The 22,130-nt window shown below is 45.2% G+C and overlaps 1 protein-coding gene across 2 annotated transcripts in view; it reads right to left on the reverse strand.

Annotated features, from left to right (window-relative positions):
* LOC115397478 (mannosyl-oligosaccharide 1,2-alpha-mannosidase IA) overlaps nucleotides 1-20,105 on the reverse strand; it is a 198,037-nt gene extending 177,932 nt beyond the window's left edge. The window contains exon 1 of one of the 2 annotated variants that reach the window (XM_030103828.1): nucleotides 18,497-20,105. In XM_030103828.1, the coding sequence (XP_029959688.1) occupies nucleotides 18,497-19,057 (561 nt within the window). In that variant the 5' untranslated portion in view covers nucleotides 19,058-20,105. The remainder of the gene's footprint in view (nucleotides 1-18,496) is intronic. The other variant, XM_030103829.1, reaches the window with a different exon arrangement.
* Nucleotides 20,106-22,130: the final 2,025 nt, after the last annotated feature.

Raw genomic sequence — 22,130 nt, forward strand, 5'->3', positions numbered from 1 at the left:
GCGTTTGTTTTATTTTCATTATACAACTATAGTGTGCAATTGGTGACAAACCAGAATTGGGAAAAAATCTGTCATTTCTTTGATAAAAACAAATCTTGAAACAGTCATTTATTTTATTTAAGCGTCCATCTTTTCAAAAGCATGAGCACAGTGGGAGTTTAGAGTCAATTGAAAGTTTTACTTATTGATGCAGGAGAGTTTCCGACTCACTTAGAGACACAGTGGAAGTTTTCTTTGTCTGCTTCAAACTACTTAATGCTGCTGGTTCAAAACTTTCAAATCTCTTGCTGTGTTTGACATATTTCCTGTGCTCTGAAACACTGGTTTCACTAAGTTAATTTTATTTTTTAATGGTTGAATTTTGGAAGTAGAAACCTGTTTCCAAATAAGTGAAACTGTCAATTACCTGATGACCATGAATGCACCGTGAACCCAAGCTTATTATATTAAAGGTATAATACAACATTTTCTCGAAAAGACGAAGCCCCACGTCTGTTACTCACTTTTTGAACAACGCGCATGCGCCAGACCATCCGCCCGGCTCTCCTGCTTCTCCCAGAAAACGCGGAAGTGTACGAGCGCGATCTCCTCTTCTCCGGCGTGCACGGCTCTGTACAGTTTCTGCGATCCGCCTCGCTCATAAATAAAGCTTTTTTCCCGAAACAGTTACAGTTTCATTATGTCAGACTCGCTATCGGTAAGTACGAGCTCAGAAGCTCACCGGCTACATAAACACTCTTAATGCGCATGCGCAAAAGGGAGAAGCTGATTGGGCGCAAGCACGGAGAACCGCCTTACGAAAGCAGCTCGTCAGAATGATTGACAAACAGACCCACCAATTATTTAGGTGATCCACCCGGAAATCAAAATGTTGTATTACACCTTTAAGGTGAAGCTTTTCTGTCTTATTGTTTCCAGGTATTGTCATTATTGTGTGTAAAGTGTTCAAAGAGTAAAATATGAGCAGATTTTTTTTCTCTCTTTCTCAATTTCATGCCTGTTTAGGTGATTTATTCATTTCTAATAGGCCACATGGCGAGATTAGGAATACATATTGTGATTCGAGTTTTATGCTATAGCAGTGGGGTTAATCTATAAAGAAAAGATCTGAATGTTGTATTCACGATGTGACTGAATGTCAAACTTGCAGCAGAAATTCAGGTCAAGTTCACCACGATGCACTTTAATCCCCGCGTGCCGACGGTTTCAAAGAGACACCCATCCTAACAGAGGAGCTGATGGGACATGGCTGCCAGATCGCCATGCCACGGGGACATAATAAATAATGCCGAACCTGGAAGAAGCAGTGTCGCATTAATATGAATGCTGCTTCTTTGTCGCGGTGCCACCTCCACCGCTGTCAGCTCGGTTTGCCTGTAGCGGCGCGCGCCAAACATCCGCCCTCTGTTTGTTTTGGTTCTGGCTTTTCTGCTCTGTTAGCTCCTTTAGCTCTGTTAGCATTGCGAGTTCACTCGCGTGTCAGCTTTGCTGCTAAAATAAGTTTGTCCCCTGGCCAACAGGCCTCGGCGCGTGTGATAGCGACGCTCTTGCAGGCGCCGTTTCAGAAAAAAAAAAAACAAAGGAGGGAAAAAAAAATAATAATAAAAAAAGACATCCACATTCATGTCCATGCTGCTGGGAGGAACGCAAAACACAGACGAGCCCCAGCGAGCGCGCTCTTTTCATGGTAAATAAATTCATTATCACTTGTGAATTTCACATTTTGGGTTCAGTGTTTGTAACACATACCAACAAGGCCAGAATGTCTCATTACATTAAAGTCTGATTTTCTTCAAAGCATGAATAGAAATAGTCAATAACTCACTACATTCCCAACAGATTTAGGCTCATTTATTCAAAAATAATCCAAAATATGATGCAGTTCTTTAATTTGTGGTGAGATCCATTGGATTTTTTTTTTTTTATTTATTATTTGTTTTATCTTTCAAATTATCACAAAATGTGCAATGCATGACTGGGGCTTGTCCTCTCTTAAAAACAACTTTAACTTTCAATATCTGGAAGATACTCACGAATATTGTGTGTTTTGATGGCACTGAGGAGTTACTGTTCCAAAATGTGTGATCTGCTTGTGAATCTTATCCTGTTGGCCACTGTAATGCCTCATTAAAAAGCTTGATTTCTTCACTTTTGGAAGTCTTAATTTTCAAGAGATTATAAACCATCCAGGATTGGAAGACTTTACCGCTCATATGCAGTACGGCGCCTTAGAATAGAATTTCTATTTTCTTCTAGTGACAATAATTACATATAGCAGTTACTGAATATACCTTGAATGTCATTTATATATCAGGTGTATTTATGCATGTTTCTGATTGTAACAAACCCTTGCAGTGGATATAAATAAAGGAGCAAGTGAAGGAGCTGCCTCCAGACGTAATGAAGACAGAACTAACGCTGGATCTACAGGCTTTTTCCTTTTTTTTTAACTGTCTTCCTCTACGGTGGTAGTTGAGAGAAAGCACAGCACAGTAATGCTGAATAATCAGACTAACCGGAGATCAGCTTAAGATTTCATGCATATTCACGCTGAACTCTCTTCCTGAGGAAAAAGCCCTCAGGACCTCACTTATCTTCAGAGGTGGCCAGCCTGTTTTCCTGCTTCCCCTCGAATACTAAAGAAAACCCCCGCACTGTTCTGCTTTACAGTCCTAAACCGGTCATCGGACCACAGCGATAAGCTTCACTGTTTGCTCGCCGCCACCTTCACGTGCACAAAGAAGACATCTGGAGCAGATGTTGAAGGAAGCCTGATGGGTTTCATTCACTCCAGTCAGCATATAGTCGCCGCTTGTAAAGACTCAGTGGCCTCAAAAGGTCCTCGAGCAAACTGTTTAAAGCACGACACACACACACGCAGCTTTTGTCTGCCACCCCCCCCGCTGCTGATTCTGCAGGGCTCGCCTCGTAAGCTAATGGTCACTGCAGAATTAATTGCAAGCATTCATCTCATTTTACTTGGAAAACACAATGGCAATGGTCCCAGCAGCCTCCCACACACTGAAACACACACATATTGCGCACTCTGTACCCCCCTGGAGATGGCTGTGCTTTTCATTTACGGTACTTTCCCCTAAACTTTGTTTCCACAGAACTCAGTCACTTTTTTGAGCGCAAACCTGGCTGGGTTTCGAGGAGGATGAAAAAAAAAACAAAAAAAGCAGGGCCTGCAGATGCTACACGTTTCTCCATCCAGAGTGAAACTTAACAATAAGTTCCAGATCGAACAAAATGGCTAATATCATCTGACTTTTATTGCAGCGAGGTGTTATGGATGTAGCTGAAGGCGTCTTTTTTCTACTATTTTAGACGGAACAGAGAGCCACATGCTCTTCCAGCACAGTGAAACTTTGACCTGCTGCACTTCGTCAGCGTGGTACTGAACTTTTCTCTTGAGATTACACGCAGGCTCGCACTCATTGCTATCAAGCGGCAGCTGATCTGGCAAAAAAAAAATGTCATCTTGTTTACGATCTCTCTGACTGACTGCGAGTGTTTCCTGCCTCGTGCGAAGCTCCTTTCAGAAAATCTTCAAAGGCCTCGGCGATTAAAGCGCTCCGCACAATGTTTTCCGAGTGGATTCCAGCAACAAACCCACACTGTAAATTTAACTTTAAACTGTGACTTAGCGGCGCCGCTTCCCTGACCTCCCCTGGATTAAATAGCTTAAGGTTTACCGCTCATCTGACCCCTGAAAGTACACATATTTACTACACCTCTTCATCGCAAAAATAGAGCGAAAACCTCCGGAGGACATCACAATAAAGACTTTTAGCTCGGATTCTCACACCGAGGGATTATCCGCGGCTACTTTCCACACAAATAATTTAAAAAGAAAACACTGCATTTGTATTCTGACACGCCGTGCGCGACTTCTGAACACGGCTGAACTCCAGCCTCAAACGCTTTTCAAGGCTCGTGGAGGCTCGGAGGAGCGCAGTTTGTTTTTTGATGTTAGTTTGTTGCCGTTTCTTTTACATGTACTCACTTTTAAATGAAAATATAAGCATTGAATCAGCTGGAAGACTCACGCAAACAAAAATTAATCTCTACAGCACGGTGTATGAAAGTCTTGGCCGTTTATGAAGTTCAAATTTTCTTATTTTCTAGTAGCCGAAGCAAAAATAAAGTTGTGTTGCTGAGAAACAAGTCTTCATATAAAAGTACACAACCGATGTAAAGGCCAGGCTGATCTCACAAAATTCAATAGAAATTCATGTGAAAGATCAATTTCTTCCCCGTGTAAGGACTGAATTTATTAAACCCTTAATGCCTGAACATACTGTGCTCTGTTCATAATTAAAGCTCCTTTTATCAAATCTATAATTACCATAATATTGGAATTGGCTGCTTTGCCGTTACCATGTGAACTGCATTTTTTTTTTTAATTTAAACATTGAATCGCTTTAAATTAAAAGTGACATGATCTTCACGCCTGACACAAAACAGCTCCTATCTCGTAGGTGAATGAGTGAAACATCTCTGGCCTCGACCTTTCAGGCATGTGACCCTCATTTTTATCTCTCCCATTGTGCGCGGCGGTCTCCCGGCAGACATCATTACCAGCGAGCGGCTGAGCACATCTTCAGAGGGGCGGTTTAGTTAGCGGCAGGTTTCCACCAAATGAACTCGAATGGATCACTGTTTCAATACAGTTAGCGCATTAAAAGTCTAATTACATCATTTGCATGACTCAGAAGCTCCGGGCTCCGAACACAGGGGATGAAAGGGAGGGACTGATTGGCTGGTAACGGCCGCCGAGACGAGCCGAGCCGAGCCGAGCCGAGCCGAGCCGAGCTGCGTTCAGCGATTGGTTTGCCAACCGGCTAACCGAGTCCACTCAAGGTGTTCAAACCACTAATTATTCTGGGGGACTTTTTTTATTACATTTATCACAAAGACAGTCAAACACAGAAGTTAAGAAAACTTTAGGAAACTGTTGCCTTTTCATCTATAAAAACTTTCTTTCAACCAATATCAGGCCTGATCAAAGAATTTCCACAACTGGCTCACAATGACTTTTATTTGCAGACATTATTAACTCTCCTGCTTATGCACGATGTCTTTCATGGTGTTATTCTAAGTAAATCATCCATAAAACGAATGCAAAGTGAAAGTAGAAGCAGCTGATAAACTGGGCCTAAAGCCCTGTTATCCATCATCTGCTGAGATCAATGACAGCCCCCAACAATCCTCCGTTGGATAAAGCAGTTCAAAGAAAGATGGATTTACTATTGAAATCAATTCAGAATAAATGTCTTGGTGAGGTAGAACGGCCTTAAACCAGTCTCGGTTCTTCTCCAGGATCAGATGTTTCTGTGGAGATTCAGTTTCTCCAGTTATTCCCCAAAACTGTTACTCGGCACATGTTTTTTTTTTTTTAAATGTGGACATTAGATGACCCTCTTTTAATAATACAGTGCCAGATAATACAAAGTCTGTTGTTGACAGACTACTATTTCAAGATATTTAAACATTCGCATATAAATATTTAAACAGTTACTTCAGTCAGTTAGATTGCCTTATGCGATGGGATTCGCATTGAATTCTCTAAAGAATGCAGTTTAAACTGAAACAAACACATCTTAGAAGCAGTAAAAATAATGCTTGTGAATCAAGTGACGTTTTTGCTCATCCTTTCAAACATGTGACACCGAAGCTACAAAAGTATTTTAACTCTATCAAGTCCAACAAATTGAACATCACTTGTCAACAATAACCATGGATATGAAAGTCACAGCTTCTAGGAAAAAGAAGGAGAACTTACAGTCACATAGCACCCTGAATAAGAGGAAGACTTTCTTCTGACACAGATCAGGAGCAGCCTTCCTGTTTGTATGGTTCCTGAATTACTTCCTGTTTCCTACCTGCCACAGGAAGTACAACAGAACTCCAACATGTGGCACAGGAACCACAGCAGAGGTCAAAACTCCCTGACTTTTTTTTGGGGGGGGATTTTGTTGTGTGTGTTTGTTTGTTGGGTCTTAGAGCCACCATGACTCCACCATCTGTTCAACTTTGGTTTGAATTTTGGCTCACACAAGAATCTAATTAATTTCAATTAAAAAGCCTTAAATTATTATCCAAAAGCAGTAAAGATGCACATATCAAACTAGGTCAGCTGAATTCAATTAAATGAAAGCCAAAGTTGAATTAAAATAGAATAATAACCTTGTAAATATGGAAATATTAATATAAATATTTCAAAGAATAAATTTACAACAAAAAAAGAAAAACATAAAATGGACTAGGAATGATGAAATGAAGGATTTACTACTTGATTGACTGAACTGATTTTAATTCTGTGTGTGTTTAACTTTTAAAATTTGCCAGTTCTTTGATGTTATTGTGTTTTTTTGTCTGTGATTGAGGAAGTTCTGGGGGCACTGTAAAGGCTGGAATATGGACATAAAACCATTTCTCTGCTCCTTTCCTGGTGTTTTATAGCGATCATAAATGCTCCGGTAGTTGCTGTTATGAAGCAAGCATCCTAAATCCTCTCAACAGTGAAAGAATTGGAAGAGAAGGGTCGAAAAAAGAAAAAAATCTATAAAAGTGTCTGTGAAGCATTACATTAACAACTTGAGAACATGTCGGGGTGTTTTTTTTTTTTTTTCTTGTTTTAATTCCTAGTGGAAACGGTTCCCATCAGCCATCACTTCATTATTAAACAGGTTCAGCAGCAGTTCAGCGCCGTGCCGCGGGTCCACACGCCGTCACAGCTGGCTGACAGGAACGACACATCTGGGCTGAAACGGATGAAAGCCGCCGCCACAGCCACTTCTGAAAGTGGACGGCCAGTTACACCCATTTCCTGTTGTTGAGGTGCAGTGTGTCACCAGAACATGAGAACTTCCCCTCCACAAAAAAAAAAAAAAAAAACACCCAGTAGACTTTTGCTGCACTTTTTTAACCACAATTTTTTTTTTTTTTTTTTTTTTGTTCAGAGAAGCTCTTAAATGTTCTCAGCTCTCCATAACAGGAGGACTTCGAGTGATCTTTCACAGAGGACACTACGGACTGTCTTGCTTTTCTAAAGGACCTTTTTCGTTTGGAAACGACGCTGCCTCCGCTCCGCATCCAGCTGTCTCTGCGCCCCGCCGCAATACTGTGAGAGAAATATTCAGGGGAGCCTGTCAGCCACACTTCTCATCCAATTAATGATCGGCAAACTGGTTGTTCTCACACACGCAAACATTCATTAGTAGGCTATCGAATCAGTTTATTTGTTTTTCCTTTTTTTTCACTGCCTTCGCACCGACTTGTGGACGGATGAAAATTGCAATTATCTGGCTAACCCATCATCCAACCTTGATGGAAACGGGAGAAATCTATACAGCTCCCTAATGAGTACTGAGCACCACTGCTGCCATTTGATTAGGGACTTAATTGTGATAATAATGAACAAATACACCCGGCCCGGGCTAAAACGGTCTTGTAAGCATTCAGCTAATTAATGGCAATTTGCCCACTGATGCTCATGAAGGGGAAAATCACCAGGGAGGTACATTTTCCTCTCAACCTAGGAAAACGTCCGCATCGCTTGACTGACCATGAGTTTTTCCACGTGGGGCCACGAAACCGGCGCCGCTACATAAAATATGACGCTGTCTTCCGGGGATCCGCCTAAGCTGTGGGTCAGAAGCTTGACAGTTTTATTCGTCCATCTTGAAAGTAGGCTGAAGTCGTGTCACAACACAACGGCAATGAAGCAGGAGCGCCGATCTGAGCGGACAGCGGCCGGGCAGCTCGCACTGGCTCGCTCGCAATGCCGAGGAGGGGTTAGTTGGCAGGGCAGCGGCTGTAAACAGGCCTGGGGCCACACATGGCCAAGAAAGCAGGGAGGAGGAAGAGCGAGGAGGACAAACAGAAAGGGAAGGGGGGGGGGGGGGGGGGGGGGGGGAATCACAAGTGGGACCAAACAAAGACAAGCAAGGAGTGATAAAGTGAGTAAGACATGTGGGAGTGAGCCAGCCACCCCCCCAGCTCACTCTAATGTCTCGCCATTACCCCGCTGAACACAGCCATGCATGTTGTTTCTGACCAATTAAGCAGGCATAAAGGAAGGGGGCTGGGACTCAGCGAGGGGCTCCGATAGTCTGCCGGGCACATCTAGGCCACTCTGCCCCCTCTGTCTGCTGAATCTGCCCAAGTGGGCCAACGAGAGAAAGGTGAGGTTGTTGTGGAATGGAAGGGAAGGGCGGGGGGGGGCTGCACAATTTCGTTCAGTACCGAGGAGAGGATGTCAAGCAGAGCGCACAGCAAACAAGACCATCCCTGGACCTTTCATCTCCACAATTTTCAGCAAACACACACACACACACACACACACACACACACACACACACACACACACACACACACAAACACACCACTGTTTATTGTGAAAACTCAAGAAGGCATTCATTCACACACAACCAGCAGCCACAAAAGGCCATTTCTTTCTTTTGCTCTGTTGTTATCGCAGCTCCCGACAGTATATTGCAAACCTGTAACCTGCTGGGACTAAGTTGATCCTCTGCTGTGTCTAAGCATCGGGATTTTTAATGTATTTTTAATATGTTTAAAAAAAAAAAAAAAGGAAAACACTGGAGTGGAGTGCAGGGACTCTGCTGTAAACACAGCCGCTGCAGGGCTGTCAGCACAATAACAACATGTCTGCAAAAAATGACAGGCTAGAGAAATTAAGTGTTACTTATGCCTGATTGAATGAAACAGGTAAAAACCGGCCATGTGTAGAATGTGCACATATTTAAGAAGAAGTGTTTGATGTCCTGACAGCAGCAGCAGCAGCATAACAACATGATGTTTACCGCCACAAAAGAAGGCTGGCACAGATACATGCTGGTGTTTGGACAGGAAACAGCTACAGAGCTGAAGAGCTCGAGAATAGAATAGAATAGAATAGAATAGAATAGAATAGAATAGAATAGAATAGAATAGATTAGAATAGAATTAAAAGGAAAAGAATAAAACTAACTTTGTAAAACATGGCACCACTAGGCCTTCTCATGAACAAAAGATGTCTAATTTGCCAAAATCATACCAGAATAATGTTACAGAAGAAGAGCACAGCCGTCAGTAACTGGGATTCAGTTCATCATGTTTATGGAGACTGGAATTTTCTCCCCTCTTTTGTTAGCTGAGTTACTGAAGTCCTTGTAAACCTTCTGAATGAACCTTAACAATAATAAACCGCTGTATTTTCAGGTAACAAAAGGAACACAAAAAGCTCAGAGGTCTGTTTTGTTGTTGAAAATGGCTCCTGGCTGTCTGGACAAACAAATTTTCTTGAAGGAAACATGATGTAAGTGAGACTAATGGTATGAAAATAGACCTCGCAGGCCTTGTTTAGTAAAAACCAAGAAATATCAAAGATGGGAGAAGGCTCTGACAAAAAGCAACAACTACATATTACATTAGCTGATGTAACTTCGGCCTTATCAAAAAGTCAAGGACAAGGTCCAGTAAGAAAACATGAGAAAAGTTGAGATCAAGTCAGGGATGAATGAGTGTTTTTTCCAGAAATCACAGGCCTTTAGGAGCCAGGATTAAGAGGTCTACGCACAATGACCCCATTATGTCAGCAGTACTGTGAACCTAAGATAAATGGGCTTCCATGGAACTTATTGCAACATTGCAGCAATGGCTGATAGTGTAAGAAAGACTTTTCAGAGTCGGGGTGATGAAATCTGAGAAAAACGGAAATCTACTTTCAAGAAAAACATACACACACTGCCAAGACTGTTACCCACTCATAACCTCAGGAGCTCCTTTGAGTGAAAGAGGGGAGGAAGGGGGGGGGGGGGGGGGGGGGGGGGGGGGGGGGGGGGCATCAGAATGTGACAACATGCAGTCTGAGGCCACTGATGCAATACCTGCAGGCCTTCAGCAAACAGAGGTGGACAGGCCTTGGGCAAGCGCAGCAAACAAACACAGTGGTCAGGACTGCAAATAAGTGGAGGAGATAACAACAGCAGCGGGGACTTTCTGTGAAAAAGAGTATTTTCACCAAATAGCGAGTGAAGAGCATCTGCAAACTGTTGACCGGGCCACGTCATCGGGAGGAGAAGAAAGCTGTGAGCCGCCCGGGTGTGAGCGCGAAGCTGCTGAGAAACAGCCTCGCAATGCTCTCGTAAACCAGCCTCATACACACACACAAACACACACACACACGCACGCACGCACACAAAATGCAGATTACATCCATAAACCCTTCAGTTGTTAAATCCTGCATGAACAGAAGGGACCTGACTGGTCTCTCAGGAGAGAAGGGCACTCGAGGGATTTTATTCATTCAAGATGTGATCTAATCCTCCACGTCCGCCTGCAGCCCACACCAACACACACAAATATGCACCGACCAAAATAAAGGTGGCTGCATATCGAAGCCCGTGTGCATCTCATGACTACATACAAAGGGCTGCGTGTGCATGCCCCTGCACATGAGATATGCATACACACAAACACGCACCGAGACACACACGGACACATACACACCTCTCGGAAAAGCATGCCTCAACAGCGAAACTTTCCCCCCCAAGCCAGAGCCCCCACCACAAAGGGAATGTGGGGAGAAAAACTGAAAAACTGCATCGAATGCAGAAGGATGTTAGCGAAAATCCCCCCCTTTTCCCTCACATCCTTCCTTTTCCTCTCTCCATTTCACCCGATCACTTGCTTCCTGCAGTGATAGCCTCAGGGAAGAGACCTGGTATTGTATAGCTTAATCAGCCTTTATTACCCACAGAAAAATACGCTTTTCTGCTGGGCTCTTATGTTTTTTACCTGATGTGCCCGTATCTTGCTATTATTCCGCAGAGCTCACACTTCCTGGAGAGACATGATTCCCACTATAGGGGCATAAAAAAAAACATTGAACTGTGTCCATGCAGACTAGGGGTCAGCCTGAGCTTAAAGAGCTGTGTCAAAGGAAACGTAAGTTTCAGGAAGCCTGTTTTTTAACTGGTCATCACCACATCAGCATCGGATATTTCAAGTGTGGCGGCAGGATCCGTGGAAGTGCAACAACCAGCACCCTGGGAGCTTCTGCTTAGGACAGCAAGCACTGAGATAAAGGGGTCATGTGGAGTTTCTGAAAAGGACGAGTCTGTGTACATCGATGCATTGCTCCCACAAAAAGGAGTCAACAACCCAAACAAAACCAGGACAGAAGAATCCTGTCAACTGTCCTGTGTGGAAACACTGAATGCCTCACGTTAAAAACAAGCTTTACAGCTTCAGTTACAAGTTTGAGCGCTTTTCTGTGTGTGGTTTGCATGTTCTGTGTGTGTGTGTATGTGTGTGTGTGTGTGTGTGTGTGTGTGTGCAGAGGTTTTCTCCAGAAACTCATGCACTTGAGGGTAATTGTTGACTCCAAATTGGTCTTTCACCCATAGTTAGCTGGGATAAGCTGCAGCCCCCGGAGAGTCGGACAAAACAGGGGAGAAGATGGATATACGGCCTTCAGTTTCCTCCCACAGCACTAAGACACATGATTAATGGCACGTGCACATGTGAGACGCCGAGTCACATAAGCCAGTGTCTCTAAATGGAACTCAGGAGTGAATTTGTGTTTATGATTTGCAGCGATGGACCGCTGCGTCCAGGGACTACCCTGCCTTTTAGCCAGTTAAAGGTTGTCTCGAGCTCCCAGACACCCTAATGCGGATGAAGCGTTACAGTCTTTGAATATGGATGAGTGAATCTCGCTTTGTAGATAAATGTGAGTAAATTCAATATAAGCATTAAACCTTGCTGCTCTGTAAGTTTCATTAAAACAGACAGTTCAGCACAGAGATTGAGAAGCACAAGCTACTTGCGTTTAAGAACAAGATGAAGGAATCAAAAAGATGAGCCAAACCAGCCCCCGAGGTTATATGAAAAGATAAAACCGTGTTCAGATGGGCTGTCTACAACAGCATGTAAAACCACTTCCCCACTGAACGGCGCTCGCATCAAACCACAGCGATAGTTAAACTAGATAAGGTGCATGCTTCTACAAACCGAGCAGTTTACGGCAGGATGCGATCGTACGGTGAAGTCTTCACATGACGGAGCTACAAATCCTAACATGGAGTGAATAGTGAAGCGCCACAGTTCCAAGGTCTCCAGGTTTAGTGTCACAGAATCATTACTCCGCTCCATTTAAACGGCGTCTCCTCCTGCTCCTGAGTTACGGCTCGTGGACCACATTATGATGCTACTGTGAAGCTGATCCTTGACCTTGATGGACAGAAAATGCCATCGCGTTACAACGCCATCCATCAACACGTCTCTGTGACATTTTGCCAAAAAAACACTGGCCGCTATCATGTTTTCTGAGGACGCGCTGACCTTCAGCCGGCACAATCTAATCAGTTCATCCTCGGGCACACGTGATCATTTGTGTCGGATTTAATGAAAAAACCCTCCAGGCAATCCTGATGTATCACCCTCACAACTATATCGACCTGAAAACATAAAGCCTCTGGACACAGCTGTCACCAGCGCCGGGACACAGAAACACTCCAATAAAAAGGTGTGAGTTTTAAAAGTGTTGACATGTTACACAAAATGGCATTTATACCGGATAACACGACAGGAGGTATAATTAAAAACCAAAAACTGGCCCCAGGGTCAAACAATGCTGTAACGGTTGACTCGCCCAGACTGTCCCCCAGTGTGAGGAGTTTGCATGTTCTCAGGATGTCTGCATCGCTTCTCTGGTTTCTTTCTGCAGCATAAAAACATTTGAAATTAATTGGCCCTTAGCGAATGTTAAAGTGTGGGCGACGGTTTGTCTGTCTGTGATGGACTGGCAGCCTATCCAGGGTGTTCTGCCTTCGCTTAATAGCCAAAGTGGATCAGATCCAGCCCTCGGCGACCCTGAGCTGAGCAAATTGGTATCAAAAATGGAGCAACACAACAGATTAACACAAACACTTGGCCTTATGAAGAGCCTGCATAATGCCTGCTGAATTGCATCACACAAAGGTCAAAATGCCTTTAAATTGTGAGCAATTTCAGAGTGATCAACTAAGAACAAAACTAGAAGTGGAATCAAGTGCAAACTGGAGGATTCAAATGAATGCTTTGTGCGCTTAAGTCCTGTTTATAAGAGATGAAATAACAGTCTGCTGCAAACATGCATCATTCCCATGTCTGTTTGCTTGAGTTTGGCGTGGAGAGATTAAATGGAGCACTGAGCTCCCACATGCATAAAACAAAACGTGATAACACAGAGTTGGACACGTTGGTGGAGGAGGTTATTCAACATGGAGCATCACAGCAACAGAAGTCACACAGCAAGACCTCAGAATGCAGGAGACACACAGAAGACATCTTAAAATAAAGTCTGAAAATAAAAGTCGTGGGTCGGCTGCTGAGGAAATGACTGTCGCCACAATGAGAGCAGCATCTCCGCTGAAGACTGAGCCGTTTAACAACTGATCTTCAAATAGAAACATTCACAATCTTTCAGGTGTTGTGATTCACATTGCATGCATTAAGACCAACACACAAGTATTTTTCAGAGGCAATCTGAGAGTAGATCTACTTTCACATAAGCGTGCACACAATGCCAAATTTGCACAAACAGATCAGAGCCGCGGTGCTTGGCCTGCTGGATCTTGCACTTTGCATGCACTTTGTTTGCAGTTTCCTTTAAGAAAAGCTTGCGAGATAGTTTCATAAAGGATACACAGACTGTGACTCCACCTGCAGCAGTTAATGGTTGTTTGTTTCATCAACACACAAAACTGGAACTTGCTGGGTTTTGTTGTGTAATACTGCAAAACATACAAAAATTTTAAAAGAAGACTCACACCTTTGAGCAAGTGCAAGTTTCACTGAAATCTCTTCACGCCTCTCCCATTTACTTAGGCCTGCCACACCAATAAAGCCTTTACTTCCTCATTGCTGATAGTTTATTGCAGTCTGAGGAGAAATATCAGGTTCGATGCCACTCTAGTAGGCATAAAGCTCAAATGTGACAAGAACAAACCCTGTGAGGACGACGGCCGACACGCACTGCTTTACCTTAAAGTAATTAGTCCTCTATCTCCCAGCTCCTCATGCATTGTTAGCTGCTCATAAGCTTAACAACAAAGGGAGATGATCTATTAACATAACGACTGGATAAATCCACCGGGGTGTGTAGGATGTCTATATAAATTTTAAGACAAAGAAAATACATTAAAGGGTCCGTCCTGTCTTCTGCGGCAGAGAAGGTCCACATCAGTGATATGATAAGCCTCTGATGCCAATGACTTGCACAATATATCAATACCCAGAGGAGCCCAGCGGCTCACTCCCCTACATAAACAAAGCCAAGGCGGCGGCGGACTCAGATTCCCAAACACCAGCCGTTGACATTTGCACAGCGTCCACCGAGGAGAGGAAATGCGCCGCCGTTCCGGCTCTGTGGGAACACAGGCAAAGTGTGAGCCTTTTCTTCAGACTCTGTTCATCTTCCGTTCCTTTCTTCTCGCTCGGCGGGCGGCCATTTTCCTGGCTCAGACCGAGGGCTGCTTGGCACACCTGATTCGTAGCGGGAGACAGCAGGGGAACGAGGGGCGCGGGGAGGTCACGGCGCTTTGGAGCCGGCCAGGAGGCGCCAGCTTAACGGCAGCGTTTTATTCAGACAGTCGCCCGGCTCGCCGGTCATTACCGCTATAAGGGGATTTCAGGTCCGAACAACAAGCGCACCTATTTCTAAGGCTTTTTGTTCGGTTTGTGTGTCCCTGTGTGTGTGTGTGTGTGTGTGTGTGTGTGTGTGTGTAATGAGGCAGCACAGACCTGCTACACCAGAGACAAATCCTACTTTTAAACAACAACTAAAGACTATATTCACTTTACAAACATCAAATATTGAAGGACTTTCAATGCTGCATTTCCTTCATGTTGTGAGCAGCTGGTAGCAGCTGACATTGGTAATATCACCTTTATTTTATCTTCCAGTTCAATTATTTGTAGTTTTGATTTTAGTATTTGTCTGATGACTCCTGTTTTTTTTTTTTTTTCCAATCTATTTTAGTATTTTGTAAAAGCAGCTGATAATGTGAATTTTATGTCAGGATTAATGAGGTATTTCTGTATTTATCTGTAGTCACGTAAAACCTGAATTGTTGAGCTCTTAAATCGGGTTCTAGAAAATTAAAAAAAAAACTGACTGTCTTTTGATGAATTCTGCCAACTGTGTTTCTTCGCTGTTCATTTGGAGGTTTAAAGAAAGCGGATGAGGTTCCTGCTGGTTCACCAGCACGCTGACGGACGGTTTAACGAAACAGTCTTATCACCACTGTGCACTTATTTCCTTTTTCTTTCAGACTGAACTGCCCACGTGTCTAAAAGTCTGTTCTTTAAACAGTGACGGGCGCACGGGGCACAGACAGGAGTTCATTTTTCCAGAGAAAATTTCATCCCATGTGCAGGAACACACTGGCAGCCAGCTGACCATTAAAAAGATGCGCTTTAAAAGGGAACAGACGCAGCTGATTGATTGTTGTTAGTCATCGCGGTGGTACAGGTGGGCTTCAAACAGAATGAATAAACAGTCACAACAGTCGCACAGCTCTTCATCAGCTCCATGATCCGACATGTGCACGTACACGTGCCTATAGCGAGAATATCTGACAGGCTGCAAATCAATGCAAGAGCATATTATAAAATCATGAAACTATAGAAACGGGTTTTTTTTCTACACATTTTAGATTTGTTATATAGAAACTGAAATATTTTTATTTTATTCTGGAGTTTTTCTGCAGGCAGTGAGTCTGTCGGCTCCCTCATCTCTCCGTTTTGAATTCTTCCCTTTCAAACGCATCACAGGTAACAGGCCACGCTATGGAATATATTAAAATTTCCCCCATAAAAAAGGCTTTGATTCAACTACACCAGCGTATCTCTGGTAAATATTCAAAGATGAAGGGAAAATCAAATCTCTGACTTTACAAGGAGTTGTCTTTTAATTCACACTGCGCTTTTTGATGTGTGTGATGTTGCAGAGACCAACAGAGGAGACAGACGCCGAGGCTTCGTTCTGTGAATGAAGCTGCACGGCTCCCATGTCTCTCTCGTGTTCTCTCGGCTCTGCTGTTGTGTTTATTTCGATGTGCTCTCCACATCCCACTTTTTTTTTTTTTCTTTTTTACTGCACTCTCAGCCAGAACACCTCAAAATGCAAAGCAACAGAATGTGCACAGAATAAAGAAAAGGAAACCCTCCTGTTGATCTGGCTGGACTGTTTTGCGGCGCAGTCCAGGCCGCATGACTTCTTACACCAGGCCCGGTGAGAATCACCGAACAAACAGGAGGTTTCACCACTCTCCGTTCTCATCGTCCTGCTGAGAACTTTTGGAAGTTTCTGGATTCGCTACACAGCAACTTAGTGACTTTGGCAGCATTTTTCTGGGATGCTGAGGGTCCCCCATTCACCGAGGGCCGTCTTTCAACATTTGTGATGTGTGATCAGGCAGTCATTGTCCCTCGTTTCACCCTCTCTTGGCAGCGGACGCACACACAGAGGAGGAAGGTGGGGAGTCTGCTTTCTAGTTGTTGGCAGTTGAGAAAAACGATGCCCATTCACAGTTTGGGCATTGAAGCCCTCTGTGGGCTGGCCGGACCCCTTTTTGTTGGCGTTGGGAGGGGGAATACCCTCTTTCTACATTCCATCACACTGAAAAAAAACACAGACCGCGTTTACAGAGCTGCTCTGTCTGTGGACCAAAACATGAGCTCAGAGACTGACCACAGAAACACACATCAGAAACCATCAAAACACAGCCGACTTCATTACTGCTACCTTTTGGTTCTACATCTGTAAACCCGGACAAAGCAGAGGTTCACTGTGTGTCAGCCCGCACTGGCAGGGAGAAGGGAATCTGTCGGCCACACTGCCAGGGGGATCAGGGAAGTAGAAACTGTGGCAACAACAAAACAAAATCACACAAAAGCACACTAGCAAGGAGCAGCGCAATGAACGCGCCCTCAATTAGGTTCTAATATAAGGAAGCACAGCTGATATCTTGCAGGAGGAAGGCGTGGCGGTAATAACGTCTCCCTGCCTGACTGTGACTCCCCTCCAAGACATGAATTTTGCAAAGCTCAGCTGGGCAAGCCAGGGAGGCAAAGTCACACTGACATTCACTTGAAAGAGCATCAAAAGGAGAAGCCATGAGTCAGTGCGAGCTCGGTGCACAAGGGCAAATCACGCTCCGTCCGCTGACACCTCGGCCGCCATGCAGCACATCACCCCCAGCTACGAGAGGCATGAGAGCAGCGCGAGGCGGGGGGGTGACACCCGGAGCGCCAGTGACAACAGGACGCGTCTGTGTCACATGCCAAGGCTGAAACCCATCTGTACACGGCGGCCGCTGACTGTCCCCATCACCCTCCACCCCCCCTCCCCCGTCCTCCTCTCATTCTCCTCCTCCAAAGCCTCACTCGCCTTGAGTGGGTACAGATGTGTGATCCACAGACGCTCCCACTCCGGAGCCCTTATTGGACCCACAGGGCTCAACAAAGGCTGGCACACAGCTTGAAGAGCTCCTGGCTAAAGAGTCGCTGCACACAGTCATATCATCTGCAGACGATTGCGTGAAGGAGGTGGAGGAGGTGCTGCAGCTAAAAGCAGAATCATTCAGAATGAACGAACAGAACGCGACCGAACGCTTTCATTTAACAGGAAATCAGATGATTTTTCAAGCACGAATCCTCAGTAGTAAAGTCTTCAAATGTTGCATTTGCGATTTAATTTATTGCTGTTGCAGTTTCAGTAAATTCAAATATGTCTTTAAATTAAATATTTCATAGTTTTGCCCTCACATTTATCAGTTTTATAATAGGTTGCCGAAAAAAATCTGCTGGGAAAAGGAATCAGTCTAACTTCCAGATTTATCTCGCTGCTCTTCCTGCTTTCGGAGCTCTCTGGTGTTCCACAGAGGGACCAGTCCACACTCTGACAATCACACATTTCAATAATTTAAATGATATTCTTCATTAACTAACCCTAACTCAAACCTTCTCGAACTGTTACTTCACTCTCGATGTTTCTGCTGTCTTTGGCATCTTTCTGGTTACATGGAATAATGTTGATGTTAGTTATCTCTTCTTTATACTGAAGGAAGAATACAAAGCGAAACCAACTGAATAATCCCTGTTTCTGAATACTCTTCTCTGTCTTTATTGGAAAAACTCCAACAGGAGTTCATCAAGTGAGGTCAGAGATGCTGGATACATTTAGACAACAGATCTGACTGAAGGGGGATTTATTTTGTCTGTTTGGCAGCAGCTCTGCAAACAAAAGTCCCTCTGCTTCTAAACAGAGATTGTCTGTATTGTCAGTCACATTCAGACAAATAGCATTCAGCGTTGGGAATGTAATTACATCTTTCATGAAAGACTGTTTCTTTATGCAGAATGACATTTATCTGCTGTGTTTTGACAGGATGAATGAGTTCTAGAAGCAGTCTCGTGCGGTGGCATTCCTCCTTACCTCTTTGACTTTCTCCCTGCGCTCGTGGGTCTGGGGGTCGCTGGGTTTGCCGCCGTCCCTCCCCAGGGGGGCTTTGGCCAGACACCTCTTGAACCTGTGGAAGCTGAAAGTATCCGAGTCGGAGCGGTGGTCGGAGGAGGTCGCCCTCTCCGAGGCGGACTCCGGTTTGGACCGGGACAGGCCGGGCTCCTCCTGCGCTCTGCCCCCGGGCAGCCGCTCCTCGGTGGCCTCGTGAGACACGGAGGGCTTCCGGCTCAGACCCTTCGCCTTCCCCCCGCCGCCGTCCCCCTTGGCCGGGGTCATGCCCCGCAGGTGCTCCTGCTCCTTGGGTCTCTTCACGTGCTCCCGGACATCGTTCTCGGACCCGGAGCCCACCGTCACCGGCTGGATCTCCGTCTTGGACAGGAAGATGCGCTTGAGCCGGACCGAGTCCGGCAGAAAGAAAAGGGCCCCGAAGCACAGAGTGACCAACCCGGAGAGGAAGAGCAGGAAGACGAACTTCTGGGACAGGCGCAGACCCATGCCCGATGCCGACACACCGGGCAACTTTCGGAACACCATTGAAACTTTTCTTGAGACGTCTCCCGGCGATGTGTGTGTGTGTGTGTGTGATCTCTGCTGCGTCTCCTCGCGACTTGTGTAAAAAAATAAAAATAAAAAAAATAAAAATCCTCGACTGGAAACACACCCCCGTGGCACAGCGGCAGACAGGAGCGCGCACAGCCCGATCGAGCCAGATCGAGCTGTCTTTATCTCGCCATCGATCGGATCTGCATAAGCGAAGGTTTGGGCCTGCCTACATCTGCAGTTTACCAATCATCTGCCAACACAACTCCAGAGGTTGTTTGGTTTTGTTTTTTTTTTATCGGTGGCATCAGCAGGCTGCAGGATCCCGGCGTGTAAAAACCATGAAGCAGCACAAAGAGCCGGGAGATAAATGGCACAGGCGTATTTTTTTAACAGAAGCTCTGTTCAAGGGTAAGAAGGGTTGGTGTCGCCGGGCTGACAGAGGAAATGCACTTTTTAGAGGCGATCACGACACGTCTCGCGTTGCGTGAGGCGCGTGGACAAAGTTGTGAGTCGGTGCATTATTGCACGGCGTGCGGGTCGTCAATAACGCGCTGCCCTGCGGCGCAGAACCTCCGGCGAGCGGCAGAGCATCTCCTCCTTCCTCGTCTCCCCTTCACGCAGACCCACGCTGCTGCTGCATCGCAGGCTCCCAACAAATCACGGATGCGTCCCCTCCTCCGATGCCGCGGACGTCTGGTGCATCTACCCCGTACGGCTGGCGCACGGAGACGCGTGTATATTCATGTCGCCGATCTGTCAAATTGCGCTCCTCCGACAGCCTCCGTCTCTCTCTCTCTCTCTCTCCCTCCTCCTCTCCTCTCCTCTCTCTCTCTCTCTCTCTCCGCTGGCGTCAACACGCCGGGCGAAACAGATCGCTGGATGACATGAAAGAAGGCGGGTTTTGTCCCGTGCGAAGTTATACTCGCCCCCCCGGTCCAATTCCGTCAGATAAACAGATCCACCATCCAGTCCGCCGCTTCCCAACAAAGACACACGCCGCGTCGTCGCTCCGGTACCCGCCGCCGCCGCCGCTGTCCTCCGCCCGCCTCTCTCTCTCTCTCTCTCTCTCTCTCTCTCTCTCTCTCTCTCTCTCTCTCTCTCTCTCTCTCTCTCTCTCTCTCTCGGTGCGTACTGGTGTCGCTGTGCCGTGGACGTCCGCTTGCGTAAAGAAGCGAGAGGAGAAGAGGGCTGGAAATGTAACATATAGTGCAGGCAGGGTGAGGAGAGGAGAGGAGGAGAGGAGGAGGAGGAGGAGGTTGGGGGAGATACGAAACGGTCCGCCGCTCAGCAATCCAGTGGGCTGGTCGGATTTCTTGATGGATATTCACAGCAGCTTATCAAAACACAGTTAAGCCGTTTTGAGCCATTTGGACAATAGGAGAGAGGTCTGAATGGCTTTCCATGTTGTAGAGAACCTTACACACACACACACACATACACTCACACTCACACACATGCCCGAGGAAGCGAGCTCGTTTAATCCTGGGAAAGCTGGAGAGGATAGACATATCTGCTACAGATGTCTCTGCAGTGACCCTGCAGGCAGTAATGAAGTGCCGATGATTAGCAACTCATCGCTCTGATTCCAGGGGGAAATCCTCCTGACACATCCCATTCCTGGTCCCAGAGTCTTTACAGGGGGGCGCACAACATCTTTTCAGGTCAGAATTGCAATGGTCCAAACTGTGACCCTTTTGATTTCCACCTATGGAGCTTTTTTAAAATTTTATTTCTATGCAGAGAGCCAACAGCTTCACAGTTTCATTAAAGGTTTCCAGTCCACTGCATTCCTTATTTTCCATCTGGTTTGTTGTTAGAGCTTGTGAATTGTTTGTTTTTGCTCATCAAGCTTCCATTCTGTTTTAAACTTGCAGGCTGAACCAGGATGACAATGGGACCAAGGATAACCGGTCCATCACAGGGCGAACACAAACACACATCCACGCCCAGGGTCACCACTTGGCCTCAGGTGCATACCATTTATGTGAAGACGAAACCTTGAGAAACCCCACAGAGAAAGGTCCAGTATGTACTTCAGCCTCTGCTTACCTCAGACCTGCACACATCTGCAGCCATTTTACCACTTAAAGTGCATCATGGGATGTCAAGAAAGGTCAAGAAAAGACTATTCTTATTGGATTTTTCTTTTTGTCAGCCAGAATTGATGCATGCTGTCTCTTACCATGTTGCATTCAGGCATTTCATTTCCAACCCAAGCCTGGAAACCTGCTACAGTACTGCTAGCAAAGTAGCATTAGCATGAGTATTTTTTTTTTTTAATTGCAAGCTTGATCCTGCAGAAATCCTGCTTTTGGACACTTGATTACATTGTGCAATGGAAGGCCTAATTCAAGATGACATAATGTCAAAAGAGCACATATTTTTTCTTTAAAAAGGTCTTTGCACTAATCCAAAGGGAGCATGTGGAGTTTTAGTTATTATATAAAGGCTTAGTTTTACCTCTCACCTGAAGTGAAATGAGTTTGACACCTGCGCTCTCATGCATTCCTTCCTTCTCATCTAGTTTGTTTTTTTATATCTTTTTAAAGGAATATTTTTCTGCCTCTCATGTAAAACCTTCACCCATGCAGCAATTTGGCTTTGACCTCATTGCTCCTTCTCATCCTCCATGTATCCCAGACCTTTCGCATTTCTACTTCCTCTGCCAAACTGATTTAAAGTACTTCACAAGATGATCATAAAAGAAGATCTTCAGCGAGTTTCTGGTGTTTGTGCTCTCTCCGGGCCGGCAGTGACGCATGTTGGTTACCAGGAGCAGCACTGAAGCTCCCGCCGCTATGTTCCTCTACATATTCATCAAGAGTTGTGCAGCCAAGACTTTTCATCTGGTTTTTTTTTTAAGTCTGATGTTTTATGTCCACAATTAGTTCTTTTTTTTTTCCTGCTTCATACCAAAAAAATGTCACCATGGCTTCAAGTCTTTTCCTGGCTGAACGAAAGAGCAGCAATGTGGGAAATATTTGGAAAAGCCGCTGTTCGTCTCAGCTCCAACAGACTCTTAAAAGAGCTGCGAAAAGCCAATGATGACACGTCTCTCTACAAA

Source organism: Salarias fasciatus, chromosome 11, assembly GCF_902148845.1.
Source record: "Salarias fasciatus chromosome 11, fSalaFa1.1, whole genome shotgun sequence".
Taxonomy (NCBI): domain Eukaryota; kingdom Metazoa; phylum Chordata; class Actinopteri; order Blenniiformes; family Blenniidae; genus Salarias; species Salarias fasciatus.